The sequence below is a fragment of the Stegostoma tigrinum genome, chromosome 5 (genome assembly GCF_030684315.1).
Source record: "Stegostoma tigrinum isolate sSteTig4 chromosome 5, sSteTig4.hap1, whole genome shotgun sequence".
In the NCBI taxonomy this organism is placed as follows: domain Eukaryota; kingdom Metazoa; phylum Chordata; class Chondrichthyes; order Orectolobiformes; family Stegostomatidae; genus Stegostoma; species Stegostoma tigrinum.
Genome location: NC_081358.1, coordinates 128,723,383 through 128,741,977, shown reverse-complemented (window position 1 = coordinate 128,741,977; position 18,595 = coordinate 128,723,383). Strand labels below are relative to the sequence as shown.

At 45.2% G+C, this 18,595-nt stretch overlaps 1 protein-coding gene across 12 annotated transcripts in view; it reads right to left on the bottom strand.

Annotated features, from left to right (window-relative positions):
• Window positions 1-18,595, bottom strand: part of LOC125451757 (anion exchange protein 2-like) — a 259,376-nt gene that overhangs the window by 52,805 nt on the left and 187,976 nt on the right. For 11 of the 12 annotated variants that reach the window (XM_059646290.1, XM_059646297.1, XM_059646298.1 and 8 more), the window contains 2 exons: window positions 10,390-10,595; window positions 1,874-2,010 (listed from right to left, as the gene is read on the bottom strand). In XM_059646290.1, coding sequence (XP_059502273.1) covers window positions 1,874-2,010; window positions 10,390-10,595 — 343 coding nt within the window. Of the gene's footprint in view, window positions 1-1,417; window positions 1,545-1,873; window positions 2,011-10,389; window positions 10,596-18,595 lie in introns of those variants that run through there. The other variant, XM_059646303.1, reaches the window with a different exon arrangement.

Genomic DNA, 18,595 nt, shown 5'->3' with positions numbered 1-18,595 from the left:
AATACCAGAGCAAGTAACTAACCATCTCAACGCCTGTCCACACATTACGAGGCACAAGTTGGGAGTGTGACGCAATACTCCCCACTTGCCTGGATGGGTGCAGCTCCAACAGCACTCAAGAAGCTTGATACTATCCAGGACAAAGCAAGCAGCTTAACTGGTACCACATCCACTACTGATGCACAGTGACAGTAGCACGTACCACCTGCACGAAAACAGCAGTTTCCCTACCTCTAGGTCAATCAAGTCCCACCCCAGGATGTGGTTACCGCAGAAGATTGTCTAAACAGGCCGATTAAAATAATTTTTGTACCACACAAGGTACATTCAGCAACTCATCAATGGTCCTAAAGTAGCACCTTCCAAACTGATGATCATTATCGCCTAGAACACAAACAGCAGATGCACAGGTACAACAAGCCCCTGTAAGTTTCCCTCCACCATCCTGACTTAGAAACATTCCTTCAGTGCTGTTGGGTCAAATTCCCGGAATTCCCTCCCTCAGGGCATTGTGGACGTCCACACATTTCAAGAACTGCAGTGGTTCTAGAAAGTAGCTCACCATCACCTTCTCCAGGGCAATTAGGGTCAGGCAATAAATTATTTGCTCAGCCAGGAACACTCTCATTCCACCGAAAATTGGAAAGCTATCTTGTTGTATACCAGAAAATTCAACTCAACAGTGTCACCATCAAAAATCCACAGACACAACTCAACACCACCTGCCAGATACCCAGTGATAGAGCTCAACATTTCCCATTAGCGAAACAATGCCACATTGTCATACAATATTTTCAGAATCTGAAGGACAAACTTACTTTCAAACTTCAACAAAGTTTGGAAGATTAAACTTCTGATCCCAAGCTCTCACTTGAAGTACAGAGCCCGCTCCCCAAGAATGACAGCCTGATTATCTTCCCCATGTGTCGGCCAAGTTGCCAATCTGATCTGAGTCTGTGTTTTACCAGTCCCAAAACTTTGAACATCAGTGGCTATGGCAGACAACACAGGGCACTGTGTATCACCATTTCAGCCAGCAATCACGGCGTGAAGCTGGATGAACACAGCAGGCCAAGCAGCATCAGAGGAGCAGGAAAGTTTGATGTTTCGGGTCGAGACCCTTCTTCAGAAGATTTGCCCGCTGTGGTCATCCAGCATTAACACCGTGTTAACTCAGATTCTCCAGCATCGGCAGTTCCTACTATCTCAGCCAGCAATCCACCTGTTTAGGGCTCAGCCTGTCTGTACAGCCCTGATAGCTCCCTCACTGGTTACAGGGTCCGAGCAGTGATCTGAAAATTAGAATTTATAATTACAAAACATTGTGCAGAGGCATGTCTGTTGGTCAGAATCCACCTCGCAATATATAAAGTGGATCCCAGATCACAGTGTGCTCACTCCTGACGAATTAACTCACAAGGTACGGAGCCATTGTCACTTATTCTTCTGTTATGAAGCTGCTCCCAGCCTCCTGCGGGATCTGTGAGCTCGGGAGGGAAGGTGATCAGTAGGTAGCAGATCCACAGCTCCGGTCTCTGGTCTGTGCTGCATTAACTGATCACCAGCACACAGACTTGGTTTACGAAAGGAAGATCAGCTGGGGCCTCACCCCTGTTAGCTCACAGCCAATCCCCAGTGAAAGCCACAGAGGGGTGGAGTCTGAATGTTCTCCAGGTGGAGCCTGGATAATAGCTACACTCAGCACAGCAGCACTGACCTTCCCCACAGCAGTACATGCACCATCAGAATCACACATGCATATCAGCTCCTTCAACAAGTGCAGCTCAACCACAGCACCTCAAGGGACAAGTCAACACCTTCACACAAGGAGACAGACTTCACGTGGAGAGAAAGTTACGAGCACACAATGTACCTCATGCGGTTGCCGGTCAGCTTTCTTGGTCTTTGGGTAGACTTGGGAATGCTCCTTTCCCACATGCATAGCAGTGCCTTTTGTGCTCCTTTTGACCAAGTGCCGTCGAACCCCAGGAACATCCTCAAACCGGTGACCTGTGGACAGGAGATACAACAATGATTCCCAACCACCTGTGAAGATCATGATCTCTCAACAGAACTGGCAGCCATCCCAGAACGAGAATTAGACCGGGTCTACAGCAAAGACCTGTAAGGCCGTTCAGCCCAACTAGTCTGTGCCGGGGACTGTCCTAGACAAATCCCAGACAGAGTAGAATAACACTGAATGGGGAAGTCATTCAACCCATCTTAAATAATCCATGGCCCCTTGCAACATCCAACAGTATTGCCCCAAAATGTCAGCTCAAGCTAACAGGGAGAGCAATGTGGGAACACACAGCACAAGCTCAGAGCTGAGAAGTTATCACTGGGCAAGCTAACATTCACAAAGGGAACAGTGAGAAAGAGAGAAAGCTCCTCAAACTATATTCTCACTAATGCTGCACTGTGTATGTTGGAGAGGAGAGATCTCAGACTAACACACACCATCTGGGGTTACATGTGGTAACGGGTGTCCTGCATGCTAGTGAGGGGACCAATTAAAGCAAAAATTGCTTTTGAAGGACAAAATCTTACACAGATTAAAACTATCATTTGAAACACAGCCCAGAGAAGTTGCAACCCTCTATCAAATTGGAAATGGCAAATTTAACAGCAAGACTTTCCATATCTGGTTATCTCAGTAGGACACTGGTACCTTTTCTCTCTATTCATTCACAGGATGAGGGTGTCACTGGCTGAGCAGCATTTATCGCCCATCCCTAATTGCACAGGGGGCAGGTAAGAGTCTACCACATTGCTGTGGGTCTGGAGTCACATATAGGCCAGGCCAGAAAAGGGCAGCAGTCTCCTTCCCTAAAGGACCTTAATGAACGAGTGGGATTCATCGCCATCATTAGACTCTTAATTCCAGACAACTTTTAAAATCAAATTCAAATTCCTCCATCTGCCATGACATCTGCTAGAACATTATCTGGGTCTCTGGATTGACAGTCCACTAGGTTATCGCCTCCCCCTTAAGGTCCGTGAAGCACAAGAGTAACAAAAAAAAAAGTGTACAATCAAACAGTAAGGGTAGAAAGTGAACTGTCACACTAAAGTCATTTATCTTCAGTCCAGAAACATGTACACATGCTGTGTGCAACCCAGAGACACATACATCCACTATTATCAGTCCAGAGACATTTCTACACATTATGGTCAGCCCAAGAACAGATACACACACACTGTGAACAGGCAACAAGGTAAGTCAGGGATAAATTGTACCTTTGTACTGATGGCTCCAGGTTAAAACACATTTGAAAGGTAGAGAACACACAGAAGGCTTAAAAAAACTGATCTCTAAGAACAATCCAGAACTCAATACACATGCATCAGCTTCAAAGAATTGGACAATCTGAGCAACTGTGATCTGCACAGCACTAAGTCCCTGCAGAACAGTTCCACACTTACACTACTCCCTTAACTAACTGCAAAACCAGTCTGAGCAGGTGGTGTGTGCTGCAGTCATTGAAGGGTTAAGGAAGGGGAGGTTAAACAGGTTAGACTTGTCAGAAAATCTGAGAAGACTGCAAAATTAGGGAGTAGAGAATGGACTGAGACACACACACAATGGCAAGCTAATTCAAAAGAATGCAGAGGTGAAACATCAAAGGAGGGAAGAATAGGCATCTCATGAAATAAAACAGAAAAAGGGCTGGAAATATTCAGAAGACCAGGCAGGATCTGTGCAGATAGAAACAACATTACAGGGTAATCCTTTTTTTTGCGTGGAATTCTGATGGACACTGGGGCTGTGGTGCTGGTGCCAGGATTTGGTTAAAATGAAGGCAGATGGAATTAAGAGGAGGGATTTGCTCTCAGAATGTTTAATGGTAATTCTAACAGGGTTGAGGTGATAACGGAAACTATAAAGTCTAGTCTGAAACAAACAGAGAGAAAACCCACACTACAGCTGACAGAATTGTCACATCACAGAAGGAGGGCATTCAGCAGAGTGTGCCTGCATCAACTGATGTCAGTATCTTGTTTGTGGGAAGAGGTTTTCCATTTGTACAGAAGAGAGAGACGGTAGCAGCAGAAAGAAGAAAACAAGAGTCTTGCATTTAGGTTGTAACCTTTACAGCCACAGGATTTCACAAGGTGCATTACACACAAGCACTTCATAATCGACAATTTGTGCAAATCAAGATCCTGCAAACAACAAAATAATTACTCAGTAATGTTGGTTGAAAGGGTTTAAAATTTACAAGGGCACAGGGTAGAAACCCTGCTCTTCAAGATAGTGTCATGGAATCATCTTTCCCAACCCGAGGAGAGGAGGTGGTTTCCGATTTGTGTCTCAACTGAATAATCACAGACCAATATTACACACACAACTCCCCACCCCTCCATCAGTCTGGCACATCTTCCCTCAGCACTGACCCTCCGACAGTGCCCGCTCCCGCAGTACTGACACACCGACAGCGCGGCGCTCCCTCAGCACTGACCCTCCGACAGTGCGGCGCTCCCTCAGCACTGACCCTCTTGATACTTTGCTGAATTTTTTGCAGTGGGATTTTTCCTGCAACCTTCACATCCAAAGAGCTGATCATGTGGCCACTGAGCCAGGGTGACATTTGGGTTAACGGATTATGATTCAAATTCCTGTGAATCTGAGGGGACCAACCTGCTCAAAGCCCTGTGCTGAAACTGTTTGGGAATCATAACAAGGTGTGGAGCTGGATGAACACATCAGGCCAAGCAGCATCTTTGGAGCAGGAAAGCTGACGTTTTGACATATATCTCACGTCTTCCAGCTTTCTTTGTTAACACAATGTAATACAAATCCCAGTGCCCTGTGCTCTCCCTAGCATCCAAAACAAACCTCATTCCCTCTTTTTTCATCCAGCTCCTACAAATTCATCTAACTTAAATACTGAAGTAACCATCTCACAAAAGTCCAAAGGTTAATGCCTCAAGAAAATACAAGGATTGGACCATTTCAGCCTGCTGTGCCATTCAATATAATCATGGTTGATCAGTCCCCTCGACCTGTGTCCTCTTCATGTTTTTTGATCCCTTTAGCCCAACGAACTATATCGACCTCCTTCTTGAAAGCATCAAATATTATGGCCTTGACTGCTTTCTGTGTCAGAAAAGAGTCCCCACACTCTGAGTAAAGACAGTTCTCCCCATCTCAGTTCCAAATGGCCTATCCTGTATCTTTAGGCTGTGATTCCTGGCTCTGAACTCCCAGTTATCAGAAATATCCATCCTACTTTTACCCTGTCTGGGCCTGATAAAAATCAATAGGTTTGCAGAAGATTATTTCAAAATATCAGTGAATATATTCCTAATTGATCTGGTCTCACTTCGTACATCAGTTCTGCCATCCCAGGAATTATCTGGTTAGCCTTCACTGCACTCACTTCACAGCCAGAACGCGATTCATCAGATAAGGAGATAAAAGCTGCTCCTGTACTCAAATCCTCTCACTATGAAAGCCAACATACCATTTGCTTTCTTCACTACTTGCTGTACCTGCATGTTTAATTTCAGCAACTGGTGTACAAGGACACTCAGGACACATTGGAAAATGGGGAGGTGCAATCTGTTGCCATTCAGATAATAATGTGCCTTCCTGCTCCCAAAGTGGGTAACCTCTCGATTATCTGACACCATTTACCACAGACAATCACACTGAAGCATCCCTGCATCCTCCTCACAGTTGACTCCCACTCCCTCCACAAACCAGCTTAGTGCATCTGCAAACCTAGAGATATTGCATTTAGTTGGCTAATCTAAGGTATTAATAAATATTGTGAATAGTTAAGGTTTTAGCACTGAGCCCTATGGTACCCCACAAGTCACTGTCTGCCATTCAGAAAAAGAATAAATATTTCTACTGTGTTTCCTGCCAGCTCTCTCTCCAAAATAAATACAGAGAACACTGGAGAAACTCAGCAGGTCTGGCAACATCTGTGGAGAAACACTTGCGAAGAAGGGTGAAACTGGGCTTGAAATGTTAAACTCTTTCTCTCCCCACAGTTACTCAGACCAGCACCGTGCGTGTTCTGTTCAGTTTTCCAGGATCCGCAATATTCTGCCTTTATTCCAGCTTTCTATCCATGTCAGTTCACTATCCTAATCCCACTTTAATTTTACACGCAGATCTCTAACATGGGACCTTATTGAAAGACTTCTGAAAGTCCAAGGAAATGGTGCCAATTGTCATCTCTTTATCATCTCCAAGAGTTACATGCTTGAAAAGTTCCAGGAGATTCATCAAGTATGATTGCCCTTTCCTGAATCCATGCTAATTCTGTTTATTCTTGTGGCAAATCACTCCATACTTTTAACAGTTCTCTACCGAGACAATTTTCTTCAAATCTTTCTCCTCTGAGAATTAAAAACTGCCCATGTCACTGACAGCGCAGCCAGTGTAAACAGCAGACTGAATGCTTCAGGTTTATTCCACACATCAATAACTCTGTGTGGAGATGACCTTTGCCATATCAGTCCTAACGTTACCTTGGTTCTTTTCCCCTTGTTCATTTTGAGGAATAATCCAAGCTTACCCTGTCTGCACCAGATGTTGCCTTTCTCTACAATGTCAGCTCCAGGCTGTGACACCTGAATCTTTGCTGGAACATCACCACAGCAATCCTGGGAACGAGCCTCGCAGCACTGCTTCCATCCGGAGCCCATAGCATTAGTGAATTTGTGATTTAGTGTATCTTCACACATTACCATCATAGTAACAAGAGCCAATTAACAAGAGATAAGAGGAAGACGGCACCCAGGTGCAGTTCAAACACCTGAGGCCATCATCATTGTAATGACCATTGTCTGCTGTGTCCAGTTTCTTCTAGTTTCATACCCAGCAACATTCCTCAGGATGTTCCCACCCAAGATTACACAGTAAATAACACATCTTCTACTTCTACACAAATCTGCATTTATAGAATACCTTCACTGAAGCAAAACATCTCTGGGCTTCACAGAAACATTCTTAGACAAAATCTGACCTGAGCCACATTAGGATATATTAGTCAAAAATATAGCATTTAGGAGAAATACCGATTAAGGAGTGGAAAACTTAGGAGGAGAATTCCAGAGTTCAGGGCCTCTTGGTAGTGGAAGGGATGGCCTTTGAGGGTGGCTCAATTTAAAATGAGGTGCTCAAGAAGCCAGAAATAGAGAAATGCAGAAATCACAGAGTAGAGGGACACTGGTAAGAAGAAGAGCAGCAAAGCGATGGACTGATTTGAAAGCATGAATGAGTCAATGCAAGACCCACAGAATGAAGTCACAGGGTTGTTTCAGAGTGCCTCAACTGAGCAGATTTGTTGAATTCAATTCATGAAGGCTAAAGGGATTTGATTATGTGGACAGGTTGCAGGACATATCCCACATTAAGAGTGTTAGGTAAACAAAGTGTGGAGCTGGATGAACACAGCAGGCCAAGCAGCATCTCAGCAGCACGCTGGCCCTCCTGAGATGCTGCTTGGCCTGCTGTGTTCATCCAGCTCCCCACTTTGTTATCTTGGATTCTCCAGCATCTGCAGTTCCCATTATCACACATTCTTAACGTGGGTCTGGGTGGAATGCTCTTTGGAGGATCAGTGCAGACTTGATGGGCTGAATGGCCTCTTCCTACACTGTAGGACTTCTATGATTCTATTTGTTTCTAGGTTGCTAACTATTTGTTTGCCCTGTTTAAATAAAGGGCTTTTTAGGCTAACATTCTTGTTAATGAATATTCAATGAGATACCAAGATCTAGGAACTTTGAGAATAGCACTTTTAACAAAATGTCACACCACAAATCAAGACAGAAAAGACAAAAAGGCAGTTTAGATAGACCAGGCAGGTACTACAGGAGTCTCTTGAGTATATTTTGCGGGCAGTTCTGGTCACCCCATTACAGGAAGGATGTGGAAGCATAGGAAAAGGTGCAGAGGAGATTTACCAGGATGTTGCCTGGTCTGGAGGGCACGCCCTATGAAGAAAGGCTGAGGGACTTGGGTCTGTTCTCATTGGAGAGAAGAAGGCTAAGAGGGGATTTAATAGAGACATACAAGATGATCAGAGGATTAGATAGGGTGGACAGTGAGAGTCTTTTTCCGAGGATAATGACTTCAGCTTGTACAAGGGGGCATAGCTACAAATTGAGGGGTGATAGATTTAAAACAGCTGTCAGAGGCAGGTTCTTTATTCAGAGAGTGGTAAGGGTGTGGAACGCCCTGACTGCCAATGTAGTTAACTCAGCCACATTAGGGGCATTTAAACAGTCCTTGGATAAGCATACGTCTAATGATGGGATAGAGTAGGGGGAGGGACTTGGATTAGTTCACAGGTTGGCGCAACATCGAGGGCCGAAGGGCCTGTTCTGCACTGTATTGTTCTATGTTCTATATATATCTCACTTATTAGTCAGTTTGGAATTCTCCTGAAGGCAAATAGTTCAGAGAAATCAGAGATAATGGGAACTGCAGATGCTGGAGATTCCAAGATAATAAAATGTGAGGCTGGATGAACACAGCAGGCCAAGCAGCATCTCAGGAGCACAAAAGCTGACGTTTCGGGCTCTCTGATGAAGGGTCTAGGCCCGAAACGTCAGCTTTTGTGCTCCTGAGATGCTGCTTGGCCTGCTGTGTTCATCCAGCCTCACATTTTATTATCTTAGTTCAGAGAAATGTAGTGTGGCACCAACAGTGGCCCATACACACAGGTTTGGAAATAAAAAAACGAAAAGATAATAGTTGCAGCAATTCAATAGATGGGGGAATTAAAATCAATATTGGTATTGTATAAATGAACAGGCATGGATTGAAGTTGATACAGTGTGGAGCTGGAGGAACACTGCAGGTCAGGCAGTGTCAGAGAGTAGGACAGTTGATATTTTGGGCCTAGACCCTTCACCAGTCCTGATGCTGCCTGACCTGCTGTGGTTCTCCAGCTCCACACTGTATTGACTCTGACTCCAGGATCTGCATGGACTGAAGATTGGTTAACAGGCAGGAAGCAGAGAAGAGGAATAAATGGGTCTTTCTCAGGTTGGCAGCAGGTACCCAGTGGGTTACTGCAAGAATCGGTAGTTGGGCCCCAGTGTTTCACAATCTCTATCAATGATTTGAAATTGGGGTGAAATTGTAATATTTACAAATCTGCAGAGGACACAAAACCCGTTGAGAAATTGAGTTGTGAGGAAAACGCAAAGGAGCTTCACGCTGAGGCTTAGTGGGCAAGAGCCCGACAGATGGCATATAACAGAAGTAAGTGAGAGGTTAGAGATAACACTGTGTAGCTGGATGAACACAGTGGACCAAGCAGCATCAGAGGAACAGGAAAGCTTGACGTTTTGGTTCGGGACCCTTCTTCAGAAAGTGAAAGGTTATCCACTTTAGTAGGTGAAACAAAGGTGCACAGTATTTCTTAAAAGGAGAAAGACTGCAAAGTGCTACTGTCCAAAGGAATCTTGTGCCCTTTTTTATTAATCACTGAAAGCTAGCATGCAGGTGCAGCTAGCAATTCAAAAGGCAAATGGTATGCATTGCAAGAGAATTTGAGTATAGAAGCCAAGAAGGAACCATCTTGCTTCAATTGTCTAGAACAGTGGACAGGTCATACCCAGAGTTCTGTGTGCAGTTGTAGTCCCCCTTAGTTAAGGAAGGATGGACTCGCCACAGAGGGAGAGCAGCAGAGGTTCTCCAGATGGACTCCTGGGATAACGAGACTGTTCTGTGAGGAGAGATTGAGGAAACCGGGCATGTTGTCTCTAGAGTTTAGAAGAATGAGAGATTACCTCACTGGAACCTATTTCTTCACTGAGAGGGTGGTAAATCTTTGGAAGTCTCTCCACAGAGGGTTGTGGAAATTCAGTTATTAAGTATGTTCAAGAGATTGCTAGATTGTCATCACATCACATCACAGTATATGGAGATAAGAGTGGGGAAACAATGTTGAGGTAGGTGACCAGCCAGGCTCTAGAATAGCAGAGCTGGTCCAAGTGGTTTAATAGTCTATGTTCCTCTATCTGTTTCTTACAGTAATACTGAAATGAACAAATTATTGCAGCAGGCTTTAAAAATTATACATGGCTTACAATGTCAGTTTCAAGCAATTAAAAATGTGATGACTCTTCAACTCATTCACTGCCAAACGATGATGTGCTTTCGAGTTTGAATCAACACTGCATGCATTAAACTCGATCATGCTTCGCAATACGGAGTCAAAACAGGAGATTACTAATCGGAGTGTGATCTGAAAAAGCTGTATCAGGTTCTGATTAGACTCAACATACTCACTGCATTCCTTCTTGTTCAGTGTCAAAGCAGTGTCCTTGCTCCACCGTCAATGCCACTCTCTCTGGTGTAAATATCACTCATTATCTGAGGTTAAATGCTACTTAGTTCTTTCCATCACCACTTACTTTTCATATAATCCAGGTCAGCCACAGCTAGCATCTCTGCCTCGAGCTCATCAGTTGGTATCTTTTGAAATTTGGCCTCATCCACATTCGTCTGGCTCCCAATTCTCCGCCGCTCTTTCAGGTCATAACTGCTGCGATGTGCCAAAGGTGTCTTCTGTAAGGCACGGTTCTCCTCCAATGCACGTGCATCACCAGCCATTGCACCCCTGGAAACACACACTGGAGGCAGCACTGAAGATTTCACAAGGTCACAAATACATGTTCTCTTTTCTCCCCTCCCAAGTCACACACCAGCACAACCTGAATATATTTCACTACTTCGACATTCTCACTCCTTACTTTGATTTAATTTGATTTGATTTGATTTATTGTTATCACATGTACCAAAGCATGGTGAAAAGTTTTGTTTTGCATGCAGTACAGGCAGATCATAACATACAAGGTCAAATAAATCGTAGGGTGTTTAGACAGTGCAAGGTTACTCATAAGAACTGATTGCACAGATGAATGCTACGTTCCTTTGGGTACAGAAGGTAAAGGTGTGTTAGAATGATTTATACATTTAATAATTTAATATGGGACATGGAGAAACTCTCTCTGCCGGTGGGTGGGTCTACAGCAGAACCATAAAATCATTCTCTTCAAGGATGATGTCAGGAAGTGCTTCTGAACATCGAGGGTAATGGAAATTTGGAACTTTCACCCAAAAGTTGCTGATACCCAGGAACTTTTGGGAATTTCAAAACTGAGATGATAGAATGGGCAGGGGTACTAATGGTAAGGAACACCAAGGTCGGTTGTTGGATTTAAGATACTGACCAGCTACAATCTAATGGTCAAACAGGCTCAAAGGGCTAAATGGCTTCCTCCTACTCCTATGCTCCCTCCTACTCCTGGCTGTAATTACACCACATGAATGTCGGTGGTTCACTGACAAAGCTGTTCATCTCCTCGAACGGGCCTTGTTAGAGTCAGTTACATTGTGGTTGGCCGTGACTAGGCCGGGGTATTGTTGCCTTCCCTGCATTGTGATGGGCAATGCCAATCCGGGAGATTGCTAATGACCTTTCCAAGAGCCAGAAAATATCAACGGATAGATTCAACTCAATTTCCCAAAGAGAACGCACACATCCTGAAATTCAAAGACAGTTTTAAGCCATAGGAGAGGTCAGGAGGGATAATCAAAGCTTAGTGAAAGAACCAGGTATTAAATGGAGAAACAGCTGGTGCAGCAGAGGAGGGTTTGAGAGGACGAATTCCACAAAACTGACCGAGCACAGGATAGTCAGACAAGCAGCTAGATTCATAGGAACAAACAATTCTGGGTAGGATATAATGGAGTATCAAATTGGAGAAAGTTTCAGAGATAGGGAGAGGTGAAGTCATGAAGGAATGGAAAACAATGGTGAAATTTTCGGTGCGAATTCAGTTCAGGACAGTGGGTCAAGTGAACAGAGCTTAGTACTAGTTAGAACAAGGGTAGTACAATTTTGAATCAGCTGACATTTACAGAGAGTAGGAGGTCAACAACAAGAGCATTGGAATAGTTGAGTGTGGAGTTAACAACAGCATGAAAAAGTTGAGGGTTCAGCAAAGACAGACAATGACAAGAACACAACTCCTAGTCTGCATCATTAACCAATTTCAGCAGGATCTCCATTGGATCCTACAACTGTGTCCTGCAGTGCTCCTGGCACAGGCGAGAGCTTTAAGGCAGGATTTTGGTCTTGTGATTGTTGCTACATAGAGAAATGCTCTTCTTGGTCATTCATGAGATGTGCCACTAGCTGTCGAGGCCACTATTTTGAAGATCTTTGAGAAGGCAGCAGTGAGCAGCCTTAGAATTATACAGTGCAGACAAGGCCCTTTGGCCTATTATGTCTGTTCTGCCCAAAATATACTACAGCCAACACGAGTCCTACTTCTGCACACTCGGCCCATGGCCTTGAATGTTCTGACAACTCAAACACTCATTCAAGTGCTTTAACAGAGATTGTTAGGTTTCCCACTACGAACCCCCGCCTGAGGAAGTGTATTCTGGACTCCCACCACCCAATGGATGAAAAAAACATTTCTTCAAACTGCATGTAATCTTCTTGAATTCCACCTTGAAATTATGTCCCATTGTTACTGGCCCTTCAACTAAGGGGAACAGTTGCTTCTTTTCACACGGTCTATGCCCCTCATAACTTTCTACACACCTCTATCAGGATTCCACTCTGCCCAACCTTTTTCTGCTCCAAAGAGAATGACTTGAGTGTATCCAGCCTCCCTTCATCACTGAAACTCTCCATCCCAGGCAATATCCTGGTGAATCTCCTTCGCATCTACTCCAATGCAGTCATATCCTTCCTGTAGTATGGTGACCAAAACTGCACAGTATTCTAGCTGTGGTCTAACCAAAGTTCTGCACACCTCCAACATGACTGCCTGCTCTTATAATCTAAGCCTTGATGATAAAGGCAAGTGTCCTGCGTGCCATCTAACTACCCTATTAACCTGTCCTGCCACCTATAAGGATCTATGGACAAGCATCCTGAGATCCCTCTAGGAATCTGAGATTCATAGTCATACAGCACAGAAGCAGACCCTAAGAGTCCAACTCGTTCATGTTGACAAAGTTTCCCAAACTAAACTAGCCCCATTTGCCTGTATTTCGTCCGTAGATTTCTAAGCTTTTCCTATTCCTGTACAAATGTCTTTTAAATGTTGTAAGTGTACCTGCACCTGCCATTTTCTTCCATATACGCATCACCTTCTGCGTGAAAATTTTGCCCCTCAGGTTCCTCTTAAATCTTCCTCCTTTCACCTTAAAAATATGCCCCCTAGGTTTGAATTCCACCACCCTATCGCTACTCACCTCATTGATGCCCTGATGATTTCATAAACCTCAGTAAGGTCAACCCTTAATCTCCTACACTCCAGTGAAAAAGTCCCAGTGTATCCCATCTATCATTTTAAATCAAACCCTCCAGTCCTGGTAACATCCTGGGAAATCTTTTCTGAACCCTCTCCAATTTAGTATCTTTCCTTTAGCTGGGTGACCAGAACTGCACACAGTACTCTAAAAGTGGCCTCACCAATGTCCTGTACAACCTCATGATATCCCAACTCCTGTAGACAATTCTCTGAACGCTGAAGGCAGGTGTGCCAAATGCTTTCTGCATGACCCTGTCTATGTGTGACGCAACTTTCAAAGAAATGTGCACCTGAACTCCTCAATCTCTCTGTTTGACAAGATGACTCAGGGCTATACCATTAATGTATAAGTTCTGCTCTTGTTCGTTTTATCAAATTGCAATACCTCGCATTTATCTAAATTAAACTCTATCTACCACTCCTCAGCCCAGTGGTCCAATTAATCAAGATCAAACAAAGACAAAGAACAAACAAAGAAAATTACAGCACAGGAACAGGCCCTTCGGCCCTCCAAGCCTGCGCCGATCAAGATCCTCTGTCTAACCTGTCATCTATTTTCTAACGGTCTGTGTCCATTTGCTCCCTGCCCATCCATGTACCTGTCCAAATATATCTTAAAAGATGCTAACATGTCTGCCTCTATCACCTCCGCTGGCAACGCATTCCAGGCACTCTCTGTGTAAAGAACTTACCATGCATATCTCCCTAAACATTCCTCCTCTCACTTTGAACTCATGACCCCTAGTAATTGAGTCCCCCACTCTGGGAAAAAGCTTCTTGCTATCCACCCTGTCTATACCCCTCATGATTTTGTAGATCTCAATCAGGTCCCCCCTCAATCTCCGTCTTTCTAATGAAAATAATCCTAATCTACTCAACCTCTCCTCATAGCTAGCACCCTCCATACCAGGCAACATCCTGGTGAACCTCCTCTGCATCCTCTCCAAAGCATTCACATCCTTTTGGTAATGTGGCGACAAGAACTATACACAGTATTCCAAATGTGGCCGAACCAAAGTCCTATACAACTGCAACATGACCTGCCAACTCTTGTACTCAATATCCCATCCAATGAAGGAAAGCGTGCCATATGCCTTCTTGACCACCCTATTGACCTGCATTGTCACCTTCAGGGAACAATGGACCTGAACACCCAGATCTCTCTGTTCATCAATTTTCCCCAGGACTTTTCCATTTACTGTACAGTTCGCCCTTGAATTTGATCGTCCAAAATGCATCACCTCGCATTTGCCCAGATTGAACTCCATCTGCCATTTACCTGCCCAACTCTCCAGTCTGTCTATATTCTGCTGTAATCTCTGACAGTCCTCCTCACTCTCTGCTACTCCACCAATCTTAGTGTCATCTGCAAACTTGCTGATCAGACCACCTCCACCTTCCTCCAGATCATTTACATATATCACAAACAACAGTGGTCCTAGCACAGATCCCTGTGGAACACCACTGGTCACAGGTCTCCAATTTGAGAAACTCCCTTCTACTAGTATTCTCTGTCTCCTGTTGCCTAGCCAGTTTTTTATCCATCTAGCTAGCACACCTGGATCCCATGTGACTTCACTTTCTCCAGCAGCCTGCCATGGGTAACCTTATCAAACGCTTTACTGAAGTCCATGTATATGACATCTACAGCCTTTCCCTTTGTACTCTTAGATAACTTTCTTCACTGTCCACTGTGCCACCAATTTTGGTGTCATTCACAAACTAACTAACCATGCCTCTTAGATTTTCATCCAAATCTTTTATATAAATGACAGACAACAGTGGAACCAGCACCAACCCGTGCGGAATACCAATGGTCACAAGACCACCAGTTCGAGAAGCAACTCTCTACCACCACCCTCTGTCCCCCACCGTCAAACCCATTTCGTATCCAATTGGTTAGCTCTATCTGGATGCCACGTGATTTAATTTTACCAGCCAGCCTATCATGTGAAACCTTGTCAAAGGCTTTAGTAAAGTCCATGTAGACATGTCTACCTCTCTGCCCTCATCTATTTTTATTTACTTCCTCAAATACGACACGAATTCCTACGCACAAAGCCATACTGAAAATCTCTAATCAGGGATATTCATTGGTGGAAGGGGAATGCTAGTAAATGCAGATGAGAGATGGCTAGATTCTCTCTCATTGAAGATGGTCCATGACTCATGTGGTGCAAAAGTTATTTGATGTGCATCAGCCTAAGCCTGAATGTTTTGTAAACTTTGTTGTATCTGGGCATGAGTTAGTAAGAACTGCTGACGGTGGAGAATCTGAGATAACAAAGTGTAGAGCTGAATGAACACAGCAGGCCAAGAAGCATCAGAGGAGCAGGAAAGCTGACGTTTTGGGTCTAGACCTTTCTGCAGAAAAAAAAACTTTGAGGCGTCGTGAATGGTGCTGAACGTTGTGCGATCGTCGGCAAACACCCTCACTTCCCACCTTATGGCAGTGGGAAGATCATTGATGAAGCAGCTGATGATAGAGTCTAGACACTACCCTGAGGAACACCTGCAGATATGTCCTGGAGCTGCGATGATTGACCTTCAACACCCACAACCACTTTCCTTTGTGCCACGTATGTTTGAACTCCCCCAATTCCAACTGACTCCAGTTTTCACACAGCTCTTTAATTTCACACTTGGTCAATTAGTCTCTTAAAGTCAAGGTCAGTCACTCTCAGGTTTATCTACGATGGAGTAAATTTGAGCCTCTGGTGGGAAGTGACCTAATGAGGCTCTTGAGTCACTATCTGTCCAGGTACTTGAATCAACCTGTTCAGAGATCATGTACCTCAGGGACAGGTAGAGCTTGAACCCAGACGTCCTGATTACAGTCAATGACCAGGCCACAGCCAAATGCAGTTCGATCAAAGAATGAAAAGTGCGCACCTGAGGGTGAACCTCTTATAGAGGACGGGAAGACAGACAGGGAGCCTGACGGTGTAGTCCAGCTTTCGAGGGGGACTAAAGGCCAATTTATAAGAACAGCGATAACAAGGTGTGGAGCTGGATGAACACAGCAGGCCAAGCAGCAGCACAGGAGCAGGAAAGCTGACATTTCAGGCCTAGACCCTTCTTCAGAAATTTCTGAAGAAGGGTCTAGGCCCAAAACGTCAGCTTTCCTGATCCTCTGATGCTGCTTGGCCTGCTGTGTGCATCCAGCTCTACACCTTGTCATCTCAGATTCTCCAGCACCTGCAGTTCCTACTATCTTATGAGAACAGATCTGGGATAACCAACAAAGTGAAGACAACATTTCATGGACTAACTGACTTATCAGGCAGTAAGAGTGCGCAGCACAGAAACTCCTGTCACTGTCTACCCCCATCGACAGCTGACATGGGAACAAACCGCAGTCCCACCCTAACCCTCAGGGACTAGCGATTGGAATCTGTAATCTGCTGATCTTGGACTGACTGCGGCAGCCACAAGATAAACACCTCATTTATCGCAACATGGATTATCAGTACAGAACTGCCACTACAGGAGAGACAACAAGAGGGGGTAAGGAGAGAGGGAGGGGAGAGAGGATAGGGAACAGGGAAACAGGGAGGAGGGCAGAAGAGTGAGAATGAAATGTGGAGGGGTCAGAAGGAAAGGAGAGGGAGAACAGAGAAACAAGGAGAGAGGGAAGAATGAAAAGAGAATGGGGAGAGGGTCAGAAGAAGTGGGGAATGGGGACAGAGAGAGAGGATGCAGGGGAAGGGACAGGGTTGACGGGAGGGTGAGAAGGGAATGGGGAGAGTATCAGAGGGAAAGGAAGAGGAAAGTGGACGGTGGGAGGGGAGAGGGAGACGGGATAGAAGAAGGGGAGGTGGAAAGGAAACGGGGGAGGGGGGCAGGAAAGAAACAGAGGGACAGAGGGTAGGTATGGACAACAGGAGAGGGGAAGACAGGATAGAAGGATGAGTTGGGAGGGGGACAAAGGGAGGGTGGGTAAAGGAGAGGAGAGAGAAAGGGCAGGGAAAGATGTGGGAAGTTACGAATGTAGTAACTAGTTCTCAAACATAAATCGAAAAGACAGGAGTTGAAATTATAATGGTAAAGCACATTCAGTCCAAATTTCTGTTTGATAGTTCCATTGAATCTGCTTGTGTTATCCTTTGAAACAGTATGTTCCAGACCATTGCAATAAGTTCTAATCTCTCTGGCTCAGTGCTGATCAGGGTCACAAGACGCTGCCACCCTCATCTGGCACTGCCCCCGCAACACACTACATTCCATTCTGCCCTGTGGCACAGGCTGGAACGAGCACCTTGAAAGTGATCCAATCTGCTGGCACACAAGATGTGGGTCCATTTCAGCTATGTCCTTGCATCAAACTGGAGCTTAGAAGGTGAGGGAAGGTCCCCAGTCTCTACCTGCTTCAGAAGCCATTGCAAAGCAACTGCTGCTCATTTCAGCTTGAAAATACATCACAACTCCAGTGGAGAGAACATTAGCAACACAAACCCTTCTACATACTGGGACACAACGTCATGCTGCCTATACACACCAGGACACAAACTTCACACTGAAAGAAGTGCAGATGCTATAAATCAGGAACAAAAGCAGAAATTGCTGGAAAAGCTCAGCAGGTCTGGCAGCATCTGTGAAGAAAAAAATCAGAGTTAATATTTCAGGTCCAGTGATCCTTCTAACCCCAGTGACAGAACTAGGTTTTCTGTCCTTGTACAAAGCACGCAGCCCCTGTACAAACCGGGACACACACCACACAGCCCCTGTACGCACCAGGACACAAACCACACAGCCCCTTGTACACACCAGGACATAAACCACAAAGCCCCTTGTACACACCACACAGCCTCTGTACACACCGGGACACACACCACGCAGCCCCTGTACACACCGGGACACACACCACACAGCCCCTGTACGCACCGGGACACACACCACAAAGCCCCTTGTACACACCACACAGCCCCTGTACACACCGGGACACACACCACACAGCCCCTGTACACACCGGGACACACAACACACAACCCCTGTACACACCAGGATACAAACCACACAGCCCCTTGTACGCACCTGGACACAAACCACACAGGCCCTGTACGCACCGGGACACACACCATACAGCACCTTGTACACACCACACAGCCCCTGTACACACCGGGACACAAACCACAAAGCCCCTTGTACACACCACACAGCCCCTGTACACACCGGGGCACACACCACACAGCCCCTTGTACACACTGGGACACACACCACACAGTCCCTGTACGCACCGGGACACAAACCACGCAGCCCCTGTACGCACCGGGACACACACCACAAA